At 42.1% G+C, this 22,752-nt stretch overlaps 1 protein-coding gene across 1 annotated transcript; it reads left to right on the top strand.

Moving 5' to 3' along the window:
* The first annotated feature begins 7,101 nt into the window (after nucleotides 1–7,101).
* LOC126356115 (peritrophin-1-like) lies at nucleotides 7,102–9,229 on the top strand. The gene is made up of 2 exons (XM_050006816.1): nucleotides 7,102–7,158; nucleotides 8,829–9,229. The coding sequence occupies exons 1-2, from the start codon at nucleotides 7,152–7,154 to the stop codon at nucleotides 9,053–9,055; spliced, it is 234 nt and encodes a 77-aa protein (XP_049862773.1). The 5' UTR covers nucleotides 7,102–7,151; the 3' UTR covers nucleotides 9,056–9,229.
* Nucleotides 9,230–22,752: the final 13,523 nt, after the last annotated feature.

The following is a 22,752-nucleotide window of genomic DNA, read 5'->3' as shown; positions in this document are numbered from 1 at the left end:
TTCTGTTAGAGACAGCAAATGACTGGTAACAGCAGTTGAATGAATGGACAGTGTCTTGAAAGACAGGTACAAGATGAGCATAAATAAAACAAGAATAAGGGAATCTAGTCGATTTAAATAAGGTGATGCTGAGGGAATCAGATTAAGAAAGAAGGCACTTAAAGTAGTAAATGAGTGTTCATATTTGGTCAGCAAATTAGTTGATGATGAGCAAAGCAGAGATATAAATACAGGTTGGCAACTGCAAGAAAAACGATTCTGAATAAAAGAAATTTATTAACATTTAATACAGATATAAGCTTTAGGAAGTCTTTTCTGAAAGTATTTGTATGATGTGTAGCCATGTAAGGATGTGAAATGTGGTCAATTAACAATTTAGACAAGATGAGAACAGAAGCTTTTGAAATGTGGTGCTCCAGAAGAATACTAGATATTAGATGGGTAGATTCCATAACTAATGAGGAGGTACTGAATAATACTGAGGAGAGAAGAAATTCTTGCCACAGCATTACTTGAAGAAGGTATGGGTAGATGAAACGTGTTCTGAGACACCAAGGGATCACCAGTTTAGTATTGGAGGAAACATTGGGGGTTAAAATAATAGAGGGAAACCAATAAATAAATATAGGAAGCTGATTCAGAAGGATATAAGTTGCAGTAGTTATTCGGAGGTTAGGCTTGCATAGAAAGAGTAGCATGGAGAGCTGCATTAAACCAGTCTTCCGACTTACTACTTCAACAACAACAGCATTAATCGCCGTTAAAATTCACAATACATCAGGGTAAAATTTATATAAACTTCAGTTTTCCATTTTCTTAGTGCAACAACAAAATTCCTCTCTTTCTTTCTGTCTACATCATTTTTTTTTTTGTCTCGACTTCACGTACACCACTGCGATATGTTGTACCGTTTACACTACACATATAGATTCCTTCAGAGCTGTGTACTCAGTGTCCATCTCCCATGCGTGGTACCTAGGCTAAAGCCCGAGTCAGACAGTGATTTTTCTTGGTGGTGGGGCGGTATAGTGTCCATCGAGCCTTGTGGTGAGGAGGTGACAAAGATCATCGTACCTTCTAATTTTTCCCACACTCGACAAGTGGTTCGTGCAAAAATATTAAGCCTTGCTTCCTCTATAGCCGCCCATAATTGCGGAAGTGTTCCCAGCGCAAGATTTTGTGTACGAACTGACCTCTCAGTCATGCCTCGTAAATTTTCGACGGTATTCATGTCAAGTGATCTGGGTGACCAAATCATTCACTCTAATCCCAGAATTTTCTTCCAACTGACCATGAAAAATTGTGTACGAGTGACATGGCGCATCATGAAGTCTATGATGACTGCAAATGGTCTCCAAGTAGTCGAACATAACCATTTCAGCTAGACCAGAGGACACGGTCCATGCCAAGTAAACACAACCCAAACTTTTATGGAGCCATCACGAACATGAATAGTGCCTTGTTGACCACTTCGGTCGGCCGGTCGGAGTGGCCGAGCGGTTCTAAGCGCTGCAGTCTGGAACCGCACGATCGCTACGGTCGCAGGTTCGAATCCTGCCTCGGCCATGGGTGTGTGTATGATGTCCTTATGTCAGTTAGGTTTAAGTAGTTCTGAGTTCTAGGGGCTGATGACCTCAGAAGTTAAGTCCCATAATGCTCAGAGCCATTACTTGGGTCCATGCCTTCGTAGGACCCGACGACCAGCTCTTACATCTGAAATGAATAAAATTGGTATTCATCTGACCAGGTCACAGTTTTCCAGTCGTCTAGATTCTCCATGAGGACCCAGGAGAGGAGCTGCAGGCTATGTCCAGGTGTTAGCAAAGGCACTCGCGTAGGCCGTCTGCTGCCATAGCAGCAGCAGTGTCCTAACTGATACGTTCCTCATACGTCCCACATTGATTTATTTGACGCAGTGTTGCTTGTCTTTTAGCAATGACCACGCAAACACCCCTGCTCTCTGTCGTTACGTGCAGTCAGTCAGCCACTGTGTTATCTGTTGCTACGTGTAATGCCTTAAATTTGGTATTTTCGGCATACTCTCGACACTGTGAGTCTCGGAACATTGAATTCCCTAGCGACTTCCAAAATGGAATATCCCACGCGTAACTAGCATCCAGCGTTCAAAGTCTGGTAACTCGCGTTGTACGGCCATCATTTCAGAAAAATTTTCACATGAATCTTCTGAGTACAAATGACAACTCCACCAATGCACTACACTTTTATGCCTCGTGTACACGATACTACCGTCCTTTGTGTGTATATATCATTAAACCATGATTTTTGTCAGTGTACGTCTCAGGATGACACGACGGGCGGTGGTCAACTTGCAGTCCTGTAACTCTGATGGAGAGTTAATGCAGTTAATTCTTTATATACCTATGACGAAGAGGTGCTTTCGCATTTCCAACTTGTTCTCTTCAAAACCTTTCATTCTCATCAAGTAACTTAATCAGTCATTATCATAGTTTCATTAGCATATTTAACTCTCCGTAATGGATCTCCCCAAATTCATCACTAGACCGTATGTCAGTACGTAAGTCTTGAATAATTTCCAGGGAATACCAGTTGTTTCCTTTTAAAACAGTTCTTACCATTATGTCTGACACTGGTATTTCTTCACATCTATCAAACAATTTTAAATTTAATTTTTTTTTTTACAGTGATACATTCATCAGAATTCAATCATATCCTCTTCCTTTGTGGGACAGCTCATGTCCATATTTAAATTACGTTTAGTATTTTTTCTCTCCCTTCATTTGGTAACTCTAGTGTATTCTATTTTATCTTACTTAATCCTTCTCCGTACTATGCTACATATGTGTCGGTTCTAGAATGGTGTGTGCCTCGTGGCCTGAAATCATTTTCTGTAGGCCTAGGTCGTATGCTTCGTGTAATCGGTCATGAGTATCAAGGTCCGAGCAAATTTCACTTGTCGGAATAGCCTTTTCGTAACTTTACGATGGTACATTAGTTTGCCACAGAGGAAAGAGCTAGCTGCGATGGTACATCAGTTTGCCAAAAACCAAAGAGTTGTTTACTTGAACTGATTCATATTGGTAGGGCTAAGCTCGAATTATTCTAAGACCACTTTTTAGTACCAGCAAGTTGAACGTATTGCTTCAAAGCAACCGTTGTCCACGCCGATTAACTGGTCTGCACACTTATTTAGTGTCTACAGATTCCAATAAATCTGATTATACAGGGTAGTGGTTCATCAGGTTTCAAAGCACTATTTATTTACAAGTGTACAACGTACAGAAACGGGTGATACAAGAAAAGACTGATACACTCACCAATTCTTTGGTACATTCTACAAGTGTTCAATGTGTGGACCACTGGTATCCCGGCAGCTTTCCGAACGGTAATCCTGTTCTGTCCACACTTTTCATACTTTCATTAGCAAGTATCTCTCAATGTCCGTCTGAGCAACAGTGACGCGTTCAGTGATGCGTTACTGGAGTTCTTGCAGCGTTATTGGCATTGTGGGTGAATTTACTGTCATCTATCACCCGTCTTCTTTTTTACATCGTTTACTTATCAATAAAAAGCATACTGAAACCCAGTTTAGGTTTACCCTGTGTATATGATATTCGAAAATCAGTATGGCTCAAAATGCAGATATCTTTGGTTGGATTAATGATGACATACTATGGTTCAGTCAGAACCTAAGTAGTAGGCAGCTGATTCAGAAAATTATTTTCTTTTCTTGTATACCAAATTTAGTCTTGAGAATTAATTTCCCTGGGAATGTATTCGCAGTTGTGAATACACTACCGCCCATTAAAATTGTTACACCAAAAAGAAATGCAGATGATAAACGGGTATTCATTGGACAAATATATTAACCAGAACTGACATGTGATTACATTTTCACGCAATTTGGGTGCATAGATCCTGAGAAGTCAGCACCCGGAACAACCACCTCTGACCGTAATAACTGTCTTGATACGCCTGGGCATTGAGTCAAACAGTGCTTGGATGGCGTGTACAGGTACAGCTGCTCATGCAGCTTCAACACGATCCCACAGTTCATCAAGATAAGTGACTGGCGTATTGTGACGAGCCAGTTGCTCGGCCACCATTGACCGACATTTTCAATTGGTGAGAGATCTGGAGAATGTGCTGGCTAGGGCAGCAGTCGAACATTTTCTGTATCCAGAAAGGCCCGTGCAGGACCTGCAACATGCGGTCGTGCATTATCCTGCTGAAATGTAGGGTTTCGCAGGGATCGAATAAAGGGTAGAGCCACTGGTCGTAACACATCTGAAATGTAACGTCCACTGTTCAAAAGTGCCGTCAATATGAACAAGAAGTAACCGAGATTTGTAACCCACACCATCACTCCGGCTGATACGCCAATATGGCGATGACGAATACACGTTTCCAATGTGCGTTCACTGCGATGTCGCCAAACACGGATGCGACCATCATGATGCTGAAACAGAAACTGGGTTCATCCGAAAGAATTACGTTTTGCCATTCGTGCACCCAGGTTCGTCGTTGAGTACACCATCGCAGGCGCTCCTGTCTGTGTTGCAGCATCAAGGGTAACCGCAGCCATGGTCTCCGAGCTGATAGTCTATGCTGCTGCAAACGTCGTCCACATGGTGGTTGTCTTGCAAACGTCCCCATCTCTTGACTAAGGGATCGAGACATGGCTCCACGATCCGTTACAGCCATGCGGATAAGATGCCTGTCATCTCGACTGCTAGTGATACGAGGCCGTTGGGATCCAGCACGGCGTTCCGCGTTATCCTCCTGAACCCACCGAATCCATATTCTGCTACAGTCATTGGATTTCGAGCAACGCGAGCAGCAATCTCTCGATACGATAAGCCCCAATCGCGATAGGCTACAATCCGACCTTTATCAAAGTCGGAAACGTGATGGTACGAACTTCTCCTCCTTACACGAGGTATCACAACAACGTTTCACCAGAAAACGCCGTTCAACTGATTTTTTGTGTTTGAAAAATCGGTTGGAAACTTTCCTCACGTCAGCACGTTGTAGGTGTCGCCAACGGCACCAACCTTGTGTGAATGCTCTGAAAAGCTAATCATTTGCATATCACAATATCTTCTTCCTTAGGCTAAATTTCGCGTCTTTAGCACGTCATCTTCGTGGTCTAGCAATTTTAATGACCAGTAGTGTATGTACCACTTTCAGCTTTATATTGGAATGACAGCAACGAAAATTTGTGCCGGACTGGGACTCAAACTCTGATTTCCCGCTTTATGAGCCTTAATGGCTTCGGTTATCCGAGCACGAATCACGGCCACACCCAAACTACTATACGTAGTCGCCCATGTGCCACAACCTGCTCTCATACGTTACGCGCATTCCTGTGTAGGAAGGTCATACTTATTGACAGTCGAGTGCTCGGTGCAGGCGAATAAATACGAAATAGTAGTGCCCGTGATATTAAGAAATACGGCGCAATGTTTCTTCGGACGGCATGGTGACCTTTAAGAAGTACGGTGCAATGTTCCTTAGGGCAACTTCTTAATAACGAAGGCACTACTATTTCGTAATTAATGTAAGAGCTGCAAGAGTCTATGTCTATTTATCACGAGGCGACTGGAACAGAAATTCGAAGAACGAACTAATTAATGTTTTTGTAATCGAACTAATTATTTCCTAGCGCTTATTGCTCCATAAATGTTAATGGATACGTCCATCATTTTGTGGTTAATTATTGTTGCGTTTATATTATTTTTCCCCGTAGCAATACTAAACAAACTTTTGCAGCTAAATTCTAAATTATTGTTCATAGTTTGCTGCAGTTTGCTAAATGCGTTGAATGTAGTCGAGATATGATGGCTTCGTTTACTAATCGCTGTATTACACTCCTACTGTTTTGCTTGTACAATTTTTCTGATATTCACAGAGTCACTACTGATCAACTACATTCTTATTAAGTCAATTATATTTTCTAATAATACCGTTAATACAGTTAGCGGAACAAACACTGGTAGCAGTTACTTCTGTAAAATATTTGGGAGTATGCGTACGGAACGATTTGAAGTGGGATGATCATATAAAATTAATTGTTGGTAAGGCGGGTTCCAGGTTCAGATTCATTTGGAGAGTCCTTAGAAAATGTAGTCCATCAACAAAGGAGGTGGCTTACAAAACACTCGTTCGGAATATACTTGAGTATTGCTCATCAATCTGGGATCCGTACTAAGTCGGGTTGACAGAGGAGACAGAGAAGATTCAAAGAAGAGGGGCGCTTTCATCACAGGGTGATTTGGTAAGCGTGATAGCGTTACGGAGATGTTTAGCAAACTCAAGTGGCAGACTCTGCAAGAGAGGCGCTCTGCGTCGTGGTGTAGCTTGCTGTCCAGGTTTCGAGAGGGTGCGTTTCTGGATGAGGTATCGAATATATTGCTCCCCTCTACTTATACCTCCCGAGGATATCACGAATGTAAAATCTGAGAGATTCGAGGGCGCATTGAGGCTTTCCGGCAGTCGTTCTTTTCGCGAACCATAAGCGACTGGAACAGGAAAGGGAGGTAATGACAGTGGCACGTAAAGTGTCCTTCGCCACACACCGTTGCGTTGCTTGCGGAGTATAAATGTTGATGTAGATGTAGAATTTGAAAATGTTGAGCCGTGCGAAGTGGCCGCTCGGTTTGAGGCGCCATGTCACGGATTCCGCGGCCCCTTCCACAGGAGGTTCGGTACCCCCCTCGGGCGTGTGTGTGTGTGTGTGTGTGTGTGTGTGTGTGTGTGTGGTGTGTGTGTGTGTGTGTGTGTTTTGTTCTCAGCATAAGTTAGTTTAAGTAGTGTCTAACTCTAGAGACCGGTGTCCTCAGCAGTTTGCTCCCTTACGAATTAATACACACTTTTTTCCATCGCTTACAAAATACATACGCTTGACATACCGTACAGAATCTGGCGGAAAACAGATTGTGTACATTGTGTACATAATCAGTAGACATAGTTCTTGAAATTTTATATCTAAGTAGAGCAGAGTTCAGAAAACTAATTACTGGCCGTTATCACAGGTATTACGGCGCACATTGACGTTCACCCCACCTCTTCCTTTATAATGTCATTCTGTTGACTATATAAGGCCGAATGCATTTAACACCCGGCATCAGTCCAGTTTGTTTTCAACCTACTCGACGATTACTACAATCACCATGAAAGGTCAGTATCATTTAAGATGCTGTTAGCTGCCCGCTGATGAGTTAGGAACTGAAAAGAAATTTTTGAACCAGAATTTACAATGTGCTAGTTGTTCAATAGTTGCTTAAGAACGCAGAATATCATACGTAATTGAACTACGTTCCTGTTATCCTTTATAACTTAAGTTACGGTCTATGTGATCTGAAGAAGAAGGAATTACAATGTGAGGGATAAATATTTATCGTCATGTCTTTGCCGCAGTCATTAGAGACGAAGCATGAGGTCAAATAGGGTAAAGACCTACTCTTCACAAATATTACCTGTGAGGTCTATTACCTATTTTCTGTTATATACCCGGTGATCAAAAAGTCTGTATAAATTTGCAAACTTATTAAACCATTGAATAATGTAGATAGAGAGGTAAAAATTGGCGCGCATGCTTGGAATGACATGGGGTTTTATTAGAACCAGGCGCTCCACCTCATATTGCTAGATGCGTGAAAGATCTCTTGCGCGCGTCGTTTGTTGATGATCTTGTGCTCAGTTGCCACTTTCGTCATGCTGGGCCTCCCAGGTCCCCAGACCTCAGTCCGTACGATTATTGGCAACATCCGACGCCAATGCCTCACCATAACTCCGGACATGCTTTACAGTGCTGTTCACAACATTATTCCACGACTACAGCTATCGTTGAGGAATGATGGTGAACATATTCAGCATTTCTTGAGAAGAAGATAATCTTTACTTTGTTAGGCTAATTGTTGCTATTCTGATCAGATGAACAGAACTTTAGTATTTTGTTGGTTCTAATAAAACCCCATGTCATTCCAAGCATGTGTTTCAATTTGTACCTCTCTATCTACATTATTTCGTTATTTATTCAGTTTTCAAATTTATACTGACTTTTTTATCACCCGGTATAAGCTTATTCGTCCAGGATGTTCCTAGCATGTCTGGGAAATAGGTTGAAACCCACATTCTGGCTAACTAGCAGTTCATTCTGCACGTTGATCGATGCAGTTTCGATAAATTCGTTGTGAAAAATGTAGACAGTTCTGGATCACTTTCCTGTATTTCAATAAATCACAATAACGTAATGTAGCCAGGTGGATTAGTCAGTGTGGCTAACAACCAGTTGTCAGACTTCATATCTAACGCCACTTTCAAGATCTGCTATTCACTGGTTCTGCTTACTAATTCCGTCATTTGGTTCTTCGTTCTTTCAATGTGAAGATAGATAGTCCTAGATCATTAAATCCACAGACGTATAAAGGGATCACTTTGATGCGAATCCAGAACATCCAAGAAGGAAGACAGCGATGTAGCACACAAGACAACTAAGATGATATATGACACATCCGCTCAATGAGTTCACGAAAATCGATGAAATGCAGAGGCCCGTAAATACCAGAAGCCGTTTACCAAATATTATGAATAAACTATCATACGCTGGAACATTAAGGTTACACAACTAAGAGTAATCCAATTTTCGAATCACTATTTGATTAGCAAATTTCATTGTTGCTTTATCATATTTCTCCGCCGTAAATATGTTCAGTATCTTTCCTCACGTTGCATTTCCTCTACTGCATGTGACTTCAAAAAGAGATGGAGAAATCAGGAACAGAGATGGCCACATTATGTATCTTGCTCGGTGTATGTGACTCACCATGCGATATGTTTTCCTGCAGTGTTGGCAGGCCTTCTGGTAGTGAGTGTGTTGGCAGCAGTGGCCACGGCGACCACGCCCACGTGTCCCGAGGACAACGGCGCCACGCCCGTCTACTTTCCAGACGACACGGACACCCACGGCTACTGGGAGTGCAGCAACGGCAAAGCCGTCCACATGGTGTGCCCCGACGGACTCGTCTGGAACTCCAATATCAACGCCTGCGACTGGCCGGCCTCCAGGAAATAGATGTGCACTTGTCCCATCGAAAGACAATAGACCTGACCCATTCACCCCCTCGCTACAACAAGACTTTTTCTCTAAAATTGACGTTTCGTCCTAGATCTTCTGTTTATGGTAAACGTCCCTGTAAAATTTTATGTTACATTAATTCAACTAAAATAAACTTACATAAGTAAATAACTGTTGTTCTACGCTCCAAAATCTCATAACTGCTTTCTATGCTCGATAAATTAATTAAGTTCTAATGCAAAATAGGGTTAGAAAAACTCTCTTCAGGAAATTTCGAAATTCCTTGACGACATCTTATATTACATTGATACATGTTCATTCACATTTTGACTCTTACATGTATATCGAACACATCACAATAAACAATCTTGTGATTATTTCCCTCCGCCGTCACCTTTCAACACACTTTACTCTGGCCCAGAACCAATCACAAATTTTCGCAATAGTGATTACTCCAATGCTTAGTGAGAATTTTGTTTTGATGACTCTAGAGATTGCAGGCGTTAAAGGACAGATGTTAATGCTCCCCAGGAGATGTCTGCAAATGCAGAGAATTCATCAGAACCTAGAGGATACGTATTATTGTTCAACTTAAAAAGGGAACACACAAATAGGATATTACAAATCCAAGACATATTTCCTTTGTCTCTGTGATGTTTCAGATATTCACTGCCTACTTACAAAAGTAACTGTATTAAAATCAAGCTATGGAAAAAGCTGCCTCTAGAAGCAGATATAGTAGAATGGAATATTTGCAGACGCGAACAAAATTTCTGTATTTACCAACAACTATGAATTTATTTGCCTTAGGTTTATAGAGTTTCTACAAATGTGCTTGAGAAACGAGGCAGTGATTCCTGAAATGTTAGTATACTGACGAGGACGATCAAGTGAAGTAGGAGTCTTATATGAAGATTTCTTACATGACCAAGACTGGCCTCGACCGCTGTGCAGGAAGCCTGCAGACACCTTGAACTGGGAACAAGAAAAGAAATGTGTGATAATGATATATACTGCAACCATCTTTGCTTCGATCATGACCTTGTGTTGTTTTCGTCTAGCGCACAAATGTTTGAAAAACTAATCGAGAAAGAAACAGATCGGATTTGAACTATTGTGAGAACGCTACACTGATATGCAGTCAACACACTGAAAGGAAACTTACACAAATTACCAAAGACGCATTTCAGACCATTAGTTCTTTCTTTAAGAAAGAATAGCTACTATGGTCGGATGATAAGTAAAAGTGTTTTTCATCCTTGTATTCAGCGTTGTGACTGCTCTGATGTCACCGCCGGCGACTTTTTACTCCAAAAATTCTTATTCTGTCCATTAAATTTCGGGCGTTTCCACAGGGGAAGAAATTTTATTTGCGCGACTGCATGCCCGAAATGTAATGGACTATTTATTATAATGCATTTCTTATTCTGGTCCTACGTGAACTCGCTAAGCGCGTCTAAGGCTTCAATCCAGTCACTCGTTGATCAGTCCGATGTTGCAGTAGAAGACAGCAAAAGGAAACTCTAAGTTTTAAACTTCGCCTTTAAGAAATCGTTCGCGGGGGAAAATCGTACAAACGTACCGTCGATTCAACGTCGCACAGAATCCCGGGTGGAAGACATGGTGATAAACATACCAGGTGTAGAGACAAAGCTGAAAAAATTTAAAGCATTTAAGTTACCATGTCTGGATGGAATCCTAGTTTGGTTTTACAAAGAGTGTTCTACAGCATTGCCCTCTTACTAACCTTGTATTTATAGCGAAGCTCTCGTCCAGCTCAAAGTCTGTAGCGACTGGGGAAATAAAAACGCAGGTGACTCCTTTACATAAGAATGGTGAAAGAACGGGCCCGAAAAATTACAGATCAATTCCTTAACACCGGTTTGCTGCAGAATTCTTGAACATGTTCTCAGTTCTAAAACAATAAATTTTCCTTCACATCGAAAAGTTTCTGTCTACGAAACAGCGCGGTTTTAGATAGCCTCACTGGTGCAAAACTCAGATAGTGCTTTTCTCACATCATACATTGCAAAATATTGATGGAGGGCAACAGGCAGATTCCGCATCCCCGGATTTCCGAAAAGCATTTGACACGGTGCCTCACTGCAGACTGTTAACGGAGGTACGTCGCTAGATATGTCAATGCTCGAAGACTTATTAAGTAACCGTACCCAGTACGTTGTCCTCGACAGTGAGTGTTCATCAGGGACAAGGGTATCGAGAGAAGTGCCCCAGGGAAGTGTGATAGGACCGCTGTTATTTTCTTTATAGACAAATGAAATGATGGGTAGGGTGTGCATAAATGTACTATTGTTTTCTGATGCTGTGGTGTACGGTATGGTGTTGTAGCTGAGTGTAGCAGGATGAAAGATGACCTAAAGAAAATTCATGATTGGTGTGATGAATCGCAGATAGCTTTAAATGTAGGAAAATCTAAGAAAACGAGGGCGAATAGGAAAAATAAACCCCTAAAATTCGAATTCAGCATTAGTAGTATGCTGTTTGACACAGTCACGTAAAGTGTAGATCTAGGCCCAACGCTGTAAAGCAACAAGTAGGGAAGATGAGTGGTCGACTTCTGCTAATCTGTATAATTTAGGAAAGTGTGAATCATCTGTAAAGGAGACTGCACATAGGACACAAGTGGATCCATTTTTTAGCACCACTGGAATGTTTGTGTTACGCACAAGGTCGTATTACAGGAAGACTTAGATCGATTTCAGAGGCAGACTGCTACACTTGTTAACGATAGGCTCAAACAACATGCAAGTATTACGGAGATGCTTCGGGAACTCAAACTGAAATCCCTGGATGGAAGGCGACGTTCTTTTCGAGAAACAGTATTGAGAAAATGTATACAAAAAGTATTTGAAACTGACTATAGAATGATTTTCAACCAGTCAAAGTATGGTAAAAGAAAAGGATAGAGCCGGTGGCGTACATACGTGTTCCGTGCAGGAATGTTGTCAGCGCTTGCCATGTGATATGGTGGGAGCAAAAGTAGGTGTGTCAGCTGCTAATGTTAAGAAGCCAACGAGAGAGATACAGGAATACGACGTGTTTCGAGGTGACTCATTTGGAAGAAAGGGTGAAACATTGCTCTAAAAGAGGATTTTAAATTTAATTGCTCCTTGTCTGATTCGCAGCTATATAAACTGAGCATGTACCTGCAAACAAATTACAGTGTAGCAACCCACGATATATTCGAAAAAGCTACACAATCGATCTGCGCAAGCACTCTCAGTAAGTGGATGAATGTCTTTTAATCATGGGAGAATTTAGATGGATCAGTCTTTATTAACGTATCGAACATGAGAGCCATTAGACTAAACATTGATTCACCTACCTTTTCCCATGATTTAATTAAAGAACATTGACCCACTTAGCGTGCTTGCACAGAACGAACCACCACATTTGATACATTTCCGCGTGTCTGCAATCAATCCATAAGACATGCACCAATGGACGATGTCTCTGTGGAGAACTAAATCAAATAAATCTGTCCTCTTGTAAGGTGGCCTTCATTTCTTACATATTCCCTCCTCAAATCATATTCTGCACATCAAGACGCTTCATTCTAACCCTCACACTCAGTCTTTACAACACTCGCTGCCATAAATCACAAAATACTTTTCTCGGGACTCACTAACACACCAACAAACAGTAGACAAGACAGTAGTTTCAATTACGCCGCTAGAAATACATTGTCTCTTTTCTCGCCTCTCACTGATTTTGACAAAGAATAGTGCCGTTGGTTGAGCGAATGAGTAGCAGATAAGCACATTTCGCAAGGACCATGACGATAAGAAAAATTAGGACTCTTATGGAGACATATAGACAGTCATTTTCCCCTCGCTATGTTTGCGAGTGTAACTCGAAAGGCAGTGACTAATTTTGGTACAGGGTACTCCCCGCCACGCAACGTACAGTGGCTTGCTGAATATATGTGTAGATATATAAGGGATATATAGACGTAGATATATATCTTAGAGTAGCACCTCAACCTAACTTCTTCAGGTATTTGCTCTACACATTCCAATCCCTGTCTCTCCCTTCCGATTTTCCTCTCTACACCTCCCTCTAGTACCATGGAAGATACATTGTGATGTCTTGAAACATGTCCTACCATTCTGTTCCTTCTTATCATAGTTCTCCATGTGTTCCTTCCATCGGCGATTCTGCGGAGAGCCTCCTCATTTTTTGTCTTATCGATCCAATTAATTTTTCAACATCCTTCTACAGCACCGTATCTCAAACACTTCAATTCCATACTCTTCTGCTTCTCCTACAGTCTATGATGGAATTTACTGCTATGCCGTGCAACAAACGTACATCCTATGATACTTTTTCTCTCAAATTAAGGCCAATGTCTGACGCTATTAAACTTTCTTTGCCTGTGCTACCCCTCTCTCAATGTGCTCCTTGCTTCGTGCGCCACGTATTCCTTTGCAACTACTTCATCTGCTTTGACCAGCCCAATTTTATTGTTATATTTTCCTCTGATATCACTTGCGCTACTACTCACACTTTCGTCTTTCGTCAGTTTACCCACAAGCATACTCTGTACTTGTTGGCCCGTTGATTCCATTCAACAGGTCTTGTAATTCTTCTTTCTATTATTCCCAGTCACAATTTTCCTTCTCTGTATTCTCCTTTACTTAATCTACACCTTAACCATGGTATATTCATGTCTTAAGCAAAAAGGAAAAAAATAAAAATTAATATTTAGTCCATTCCTGGACCTTTCTTTTATTTCCGTCATTGCTTCTTCAATAGTTAAATTGATCAGTAAGCACGAAAGACTGTATTCCCCTCGTACACCCATTTTAATACGAATACATTGTTCTTTGTTTCCCATTGTTATTGTGCCCTCTTAGTTTTTGAACATATTGTATATTGCTGGTCTTTCCGTATAGTTCACAGCTATTTCTCTGAGTATTTAAGATATTTTGCACAATTTTACGTTGATAAAACCCTTTTCTAGGTCATTAAATGCCATGGAAGCGTTTTTATTTTTCTTATATCTTCCTACCACTATCAATTACGTTGAACGCCCTCTCTAGTTCGTTTACCTTCCCTAATGCCAAACTGATCGTCATCTAACAGCATATCGATTTTCTTTCGTTCTTCTGTTTATTATTATTGTCAGCAACGTTGTTACAAAAATTTTTATATTGATTGTACAATATTGAGACGCCCTGCTAAACCTGCAGGACAGGACAGGTAGTTTAAGTTGTGAAAAGGGGCCAAAAGAAGAAACTGTCGGTAACACTAGAACAAAAACATTTTATTTGATCAAACTATACAAGAGCCAAGAAAATTTTTAAAAAAGAAACAGAGCTTTAGTTTTGGATCTTAATTAGAGGCTGAATGCGGCGTACAATCTCCTGCCTTAAGGCTAAGACCACTTTAACTTAAAACGGCTGAAAGCCCACAACTTAAAGCACAACTAAAATCAGAAATTTAAAAGACAATCCTTATCTTAAAACAGTTCCTTAATTAGGTTGAAGGCCCAAAGAATCTGACACTTTAAGAGCAAACAACTTAAATTCAAAATCGTCTGAAGTCACAATACTTAAGACTCAATAACATTAATTTTAAAAATGCGAAAGGCTTTCCGTAAAACACTTCTTAAATTAGGCTGAAGGCCCACACCATCTAACACCTTAAGGACAGAACAATTTTATTCCAAACTCGGCGGAAGGCCCAAAGAATTTGACACTTTAAGAGCAAAACAACTTAAATTCAAAATCGGCTGAAGGCCCAACACTTAAGGCTCAACAACATTAGTCTTAAAAATGCAAAAGGCTTTACGTAAAACAGTTCTCAAATTAGGGTGAAGGTCCAAGCCATATGAGACCTTAAGGGCAAAACAACCTTAATCTAAAAATCGGCTAGAAGCCATTCAAGTATAAAGAACAAGAACAAACAAGAAAAGGCAGTACACCCAAGGGCACTCAGAAGTTCCGAGGGTCGGTCTGGAATTCAAACACTGACGCTCTCTTAGGTGTGACAGGCAGTCAGCCCAACCAATGTCGATCCGACGATAATCCAATCGACAGACAGTCAACGGACCCACTGACAAGACAACCTCCGCCTTACCCGACCAGCACACAACGAAACAACGCAGAAGGTATTAGCGAACAGAACCAATTATAGATAGAGATGTCAATCTACACACCGTGCTGGAAAGCGACAACACGATGAGGAAAATACACTGCCTGAATTTACGTCAACGGCAAGGGCAGGAACCCGAACGTTAACAGCCGCAAGGCAGAGGATTCCGCTGGTGCACTTCAGTTCAAATAACCAACTACACTTAAACTCCACCGGAGGATGGCTGAAATTTGGCAACTTGAAAATACACGTTGTTGCTCACGGGAATATCCCACCAGCCAACAACGAACTCCAAACGACACAGTGTGAACAGTCGGGACTTGCTGGTATATTAAGTCAAAACTCAACTTTCTCGTCCAGGATCGGTGAGCCACGAACCTAGTAGCAATGGGAGCAGCACCACACACTCCGACACTGCATAAAGGCCGCCAGTGGGCCCGGCCAAACTACAGGCCGTGAAGATTTCCTCGCTGCTCCGCGTCAATCAGCCAACCTCCGGCACACAGCCCAGCCAAAAACTATAAGCGCCACCACAAAGATAGACCAAGGTGCCAATATCGATGGTGGTGTTGCTGAGTGTAGCGGGATGAAAAATGACCTAGAGAAAGTTTATAATTAGTGTGATGAATGGTAGATAGCTCTAAATGTAGAAAAATCTAAGAAAACCAGTGTGAATAGGAAAAATAAACCCCTAAAATTCGAATTCAGCGTTAATAGTGTGCTGTTTGACACAGTCACGTCCAGTGTAGGTCTAGGCGTAGCGCTGTAAAGGATCAAGAAATGGAACAAACATGTGATGACTGTTGTAAGGAAGACGAATGGTCGACTTAGGTTAATCTGGAGAATTTTAGGAAAGTGTGGATCATGTGTTAAGGAGACTGCATACAGAACACAAGTGCGACCCATTTTTTAGCACCGCTCGAATGTTTGTGTTACGTACCATGTCGTATTACAGGATGACTTAGAGGCAGACTGCTACACTTGTTAATGAAAGGCTCAAACAATATGCAAATATTACGGAGATGCTTCGGGAACTGAAACTGGAATCCCCGGAGGGAAGGCGACGTTGTTTTCGAGAAACACTATTGAGAAAAGTTATACAAAAATCATTTTAAGCTGTCTGCCACCCGTGGAAAGAGACATAACAGCATAATCGCGATAACCATGAGAGACTAAGCACAAAATAGCAACCAATGTTGAATCCAATGCATAGCATGAGCCAGCCATGACTCAAATATTTCATACAGTTATCCAGATTGTGAAGATGATATTTTTCCGAAAATCTGCTCTTGATGTAAGTTGGCAAGTTCACAGTCAGTGAGTTCAACCAATTGTGACTCATGGTAGCGAGACGTGGTTGTTTAAGACGAAAATCATTTAAACTGAAAGCGGGTCAATGAAAGATGAAGAGATGACTGTTTAAAATTACTAGGACAATAGTAACTGTATGTGTATTAGAGACGTTGCCGCAATTACGAGTGTACTGTAGAGTCTTGTACAGCAAGGAAGCAAGGGAGAGGATATTGTTGTGGGCAGCCGCTATCCTCTTTCCACAATACAAAATCACGTGTGGATTGATATGGTTCTTTAGTTACATGAACATTAACTTAACTGGAATAGAGCTCATGTTCTGTGGTACAAGCTCATCAGTAGACAATACCGGTAATATTGCTATTACAAACTTCAGTCTCACTGCTAGTCCTGCTATAGTCACTCATCTGGTCGCTATGTAATTTAGTAGCCTGCGACCCGCTCTGCAAGTGAACTGACAGGCTCCAACTGGATGAGTGAGTCGATGAGGCTCTTTTGTCAGCGGCGGCGTCCTGAATACCAGCTGCAGAGAGAGCTTTGGCGGCTTGTTGCTAGCAGGTGTGTCTCTCTGGCCTCTCTCGTGATAGGGCTTCTTGATCGTGCACCTACTTATCGATCTTCGCGCCTCATCTTTGCCGACCGGTGCACTGGCGACAGCTTATGCTATCACATGTAATGAAAACGAATTCTAGGTGGGCATGGTATGCAGCCAGCCGTCTTGATGGTAGACGGAAGTTTCTTGTTGAATTCAAAGTTATGTGAGGCGACGTCATTGCGGGTCTCCGACAGCGTGGATGTGTGGATGGAATCATTTTTATGCAAAATGACACATCTCCGTACGTTGCAAATGCAGTTGAACACCCGCTGAAGCGCAATTTTGGAAATGCCGTAGTTGTCAGCCGGTCACTCTCTGTCGTAAGCAGCTTGGATCGTGAGTTCGGACTGCCAGTCAATTGGAACGCGTGTGGAGCGCAGTCAGCACCTGCCAGTCGGGGAGGTTCAATGCGGCACTAGTGCAGTCGGGTTGGAGCTGAGAGGTCTGCGGCGACATGGTTCACCCGTCCACTGCCTCCACGCATCACTTGAGCTGGGCCACGCTCTTGGTGGATCGTCCGTCGCTCGACCTACCGGACGACCCATTTTGGCTCGCTGGTCGTTCATGAGTTGGCTGTGTGTGTGTGTGGGTGGGTGGGTGTGTGGGTTTGCATCGACACCTGATTGGTCTTCATGATTGGCTAGTTACTGTTGGGTATCGTTCAGGTGTTCGTGCGAGTGTTTGCCAGGTTGTATGTGTAGTTGGCGTTATTTCCCCTGACGACTATTTTAAATGTCGTCGGCATTCTGAAGGTAGCCGGTCGGTTGGTGTGGACCCGGTAGGATCTCCGATCGGTGCAGTCGGCTGCCTCCACTGGCGGTCCCTGCGCAGTGTCGGAGAGTGTGTGGAGCTGTGTGATCGCTACGAGCCTCGTGGCTCACCGACCCAGGACGTCAAATTTGAGTGGTGTGTTAAGTACCCAAGCCACGTCCGTTCATGTTGTGTCGTTCGTTTCAGTGGTTCGCTATTGGGGAGCTTTTCCTGAGAGCAACACGGATTGTTTGTAGTGCTGAAATCGATCCGCTGTGGGGTGGAATTAACTATATTGGTTCTCTACAATTCAAGGGCACCAGCGCAATTTTCTGCCTTGTGGCCGTTACTGTTCTGGTTACTTGCCTTGGCCACTGACGTAAATTCAGGCAGTGTTCCTTTTTGGTAAAGTTAACATTACCTTATTTCAATTCAAGGGTACCAGTGAAATTTTCTGCCCTGTGGCCGTTAGTGTTTCGGTTACCTGCTCTGGCCACTGACTTAATTTCAGGCAGTATCTTTTCCTCACCTGTGGTCACTGTCCAACATGGTACATATTTTTGAGAGCTTAATACATATTTCATTGTGGATAATTACGTCCATAACAGTTTGGTCTTTGAGTTTTTATGTACCGATTGGTGGCTAGCAAGTCGATTGATCGGTTGGTCTGTGACTATCTACTGTTTGGGTTACCGACGGATCAAGTGTAGTTGAGCCCACCACCTGTCTCACCTCACCTGTTTCGAGCGAGTGCCCCCCTCCCCCCCCCCCCCCCCCCCCCTGGAGGCGTCTGAGTACCGTTGCCTGTACTGTCCTTTTCATGGGTGTTTTTAAAGTTCTGTTGGTAGTCTATTATCGCGAAAGAAAAAATTTTTATTGTGATTTATTTAAGTCAATTGTGGGCCTTCAGCCACTTAAAACCTTATTCTTAACTTTAGTTATTGTCGTTGAGTTGCTTTTTCATTTAGTGTGTGTTTGGCCATTGAAACCTTAAAGGTTAAAGTATTTTTGAATTTCTGGAAAATCAACTGTGGACCTTCAGCCGATTAAAGCCTTATTCTCAAAATTTTCCCTTAAGCGAAAACATTGATGCCTTCTGCCTTAAAAGATTATGGTAATATATTTTAAAGTTTTGAAAATTAAGTGTGGCCTTCAGCCGTTTGCATTGCACCCTGTATATGTTCGTTTTGCCTTGAGGCTTTCCGCCTAGTTGCAATTTGCAATTTTAAGTGCCTGTCTTCAGTCACTTGAAATTTATCTTGTTGCTCTTAAGATTTCTTGTCTGGATTCCTTCAGCCGTGTAAGAATTGAATTTTGAATCTTCTAGTTGTAAAGGTCCGCCTATGTGCTGTTATGGTTTAAAGGCGTTAATAAATTAAAATAAATTACAATTTTGAAATGAAACTGACCGACACTGACATGTTCCACACCCAGGAGGATTCCCTCTTTTATGGGTCTGTGGAATAATCAATCTAATCTAATCTAACCTTATTTGGCCCTGATCACCTGTTCTGCCCAGCGGTTTTAGCGGGCGTTTCAGTAACACGGTAAGATGTTAGCTGGGTGGGATGGTGGATGGGGGGGGGGGGGATTATTTGTTGGAGGAGGATGTGATGTGCAGCCAAGAAAGGTAATTGTGAGGATACAATTACTTCTTTATTATTTCTTTATTAGTTTACTCAATTTGACTCCACCATATAACTGATGAGACATGGCTGCAGACATGTACGACGTTGAATGCAAACAAGACTAATTAATTCATCCAATTCAAACATACGTCAGAGTGTGTTGCCGGCTTCTCGTAATACCCTGGCGTTGTAGCAGCAGACGTAGTAACCACCAGAGGCACAGAGACGTTAGCCGCTTACACAGGGGAATTCTGACCTAGTGCTCGGTGCTAAACACGGACAGCGTGAGTGAACAAGCTGCGGCTGCGTTGCTGGGCAAGTCACTGGCGTCTTTTACTTTGCTGTAGGATACGACGTCCCGGAGGCGCGGCGATGGCGGATTCGAAATCTCGACCGACACTGAAAAGCAGTATCAAGCGCCTTGTGTAGCTTTGCTACCTATGGTGGGCAGATAGGCAGAGGTTCGTGAATCACCCGACAACGGCGGCAGAGTTACGGCGACGTGTCCAAGGCTGCGCCAGTACACTCGTACTGACAACTGACACACGACAGGAGCCGTTTTGTGTGGTCCTTCTGCACCCGTGATGGCGTCCTCAGCTACACTTAGCTTTAAAATCACCTTTACGGCACTGACTTCGTGGAAGGGCGGCGTCTGTGTGTCACCGTGGAGAAGTGTAGAGCAGGGTCTGTAACGGCGTAATTACTTGTGTTTCGTCTTACAGAAAACAGTGCCACTCACCGCTCGCTGATTTCTTCTTTTACAGTGCTGTCAACACGCCTTTCCTGTTAGAAACATAAGTGACGTTTGTTGGCTGTAAAAAGCTGTAGCGGGAACTAGCTACACTACTCATTTCTACAGGTTGCATAAAAATGTTTATCAGTGTCAGGTTAGCTGATCGATTACTTTAAAGGCAGTTTGCGAGCAAAAACTTCAGTATATTATGACTTGTTTTATACTAAACACCGCCAGTCCCGTGTTAATCTTAAGTTACAGTTTCGTCATTCACACGCAATCACTCTCACTCATGATACGCAGCTTATGGTAATTAAACAAAACTGTTACCAAAAGGATTAACAAACCTACTGTCTGTGACAATGCTCTGTAAGGTATTACACAGTTTGACCTACGAATGCTCAGTTTGCGCTCACGCGTTGTATAACACTCCGCGTGGATTTTGGTTAATCTGAAGTCAAAGTTCGTCTTTTTCACACGTTCGCGTTGCAGCACATCACTGTCAAGTTTCAACCATTATTCCTTAATATTTTCACATCTATTCAGAGCTCCTTACATCCATTTTCGAACATGATCACAGCTGAGATCCAAGCTGCATGTGAGCTTCAGATAGCAATTCACTTGCCCCACAAAACACTCACGAACATACTGTCTTCTGATTGGCTGATATATCTCGTAACCAAACCAATATTGATATTAAACCGCGAAATCAATCGTCTTTCACATTTGGACAAGTCACAGCTTAATAGTTCTTATGAACAAAATTATCGTTAAATGTGTCTTGTTTCCTCAATCCCATAGATTGGCTAATTGCACTTAACAATTTCCCTTCAGTATGATTCATTCTCTCAGTACACACTTCTCACGCTAAAGTATACTCAGTTAACAGACATAATAATATCCATGTATTTAAAACTTCGAAGTCGCACCATCATTAACACTAATAACTAAACAAATTAGCAATATTTAAAGGAAACCGTATTAATCGCAATTACGGTTTTGTTTTCCCAAAGTTTAGCTACTTGATAATTTCATAGTCCATAAGATGCTGACACCTTTGACTACAGCCGAAACTACTTGCTGCAGTGCAACCTACTGGGTCGGATCACAGCGCATCTTTCATGCGTGGCATGACTCACGTATGAAGCTGTCTGTCTGCTACCGTTTCTTACTTACAAAGGCGCGATGCAAGGCCCTAAGCCTCAGGTCAGTGGCCGCCCTTCGTCCTTTGTCAGGCGACAATGTGTCAAACTGTAGAAATTTCCTAGAGGTCCAGGTCATCGACACACAGAAGTGTGTCAACGTAGAAGACCACTGACTGCAAGCAGTTGTTTCGGTCAGCGGAACGTTTGCCGTGGATGCTGGCGTTCCAGATACGGCACTTGGACTGGCTGTGGCTTAAATCATTACCACCTGTTCCTTTTCAGGACGTAATGCGCCTTCGCAATTTGCTGAAACACAGACACTGATCTGTTACCAGTTATTTACACTTTACTACCTCCATTCATGGAGTCGCTTTGTATCTTTACTATATTCACTTTCTGTCCGACTTCTCAGAAGGGTTTGTTCATAGTTCAGCGTCTCAAATTGCTTCCTATCAGCATCTTGGCTGCAGTACTAGAGAGGGAACAGGTATCAGAGTTTACTTGACCCTCCTCGTACATTACTCTACAAGTTTAGGCTATTAAGACCTAACATGGAGAATATACAGGGTGGCCCGCTTAAACGTTTCACCCCAAATACCTCTGGAACAAAAATAGATATTGATAAAAGACTATCACTGATATTTATGAAAGGCAGGGGCTCATGGAATAATTACTATGAGAAATTTTAAAACGGAAGCAAGTTTTAGTTTCGAAACAAACTTTTGTTTTTTAAATGGAAAGCCTGCGTTATTTCTTAAACAGTCATTAACATGAAAAATCACAAAGAGAATGTCACTGATTGCATCGAAATATGTAAATTACATCCCGATAAATTGCAAAGCGAAGTTGACACTTGAAGTAAACGAAACGTGCGTCTACGGCACACCGCGAGATGCATGACTGAACTCCACATTGGTCAAAATCGCGATTTCACTGACGTATTTAATCTTACTTCCTATGTTGTCAGGAGTGCAGAAAGTATTAATAGGGCTTCCTGACACAAACATTGGTAGGACGGGTTCACGCTTGCATCTCAGGATGTGCAGTTGCGGCACGTTTCCTTTATTTCAAGCGTCAGTTTCACTTTATAATTCCTCAGGATATACTGGATATATTGTGATGCAATCAATTCCTTTTTGTGATTTTTCATTGCGCAAGAAATAATATGGGGTGCCCATTTAAAACGTAAGATTGTGCTGAAAATTTTTGCTTGCGTTTTAGAATGTCTCATAGAATATACTTTCGTGAGCCCGGCTTTACATTCTTCCCTTACATCCTCACTCAGAGGTCGTTTTCCAACATTTACCTTTGTTTCAGAGATTTTTGCGCTGAAACATTTTAGTCGCCAATCCTATATATAGTGTGGACTAAACAATAGCTTACCTTATAGGGAACCAAACTGACCTACTTGAACA

This window comes from Schistocerca gregaria, chromosome 3 (genome assembly GCF_023897955.1).
Source record: "Schistocerca gregaria isolate iqSchGreg1 chromosome 3, iqSchGreg1.2, whole genome shotgun sequence".
Lineage (NCBI taxonomy): Eukaryota > Metazoa > Arthropoda > Insecta > Orthoptera > Acrididae > Schistocerca > Schistocerca gregaria.
This window is presented reverse-complemented; position numbering and strand designations above follow the sequence as displayed.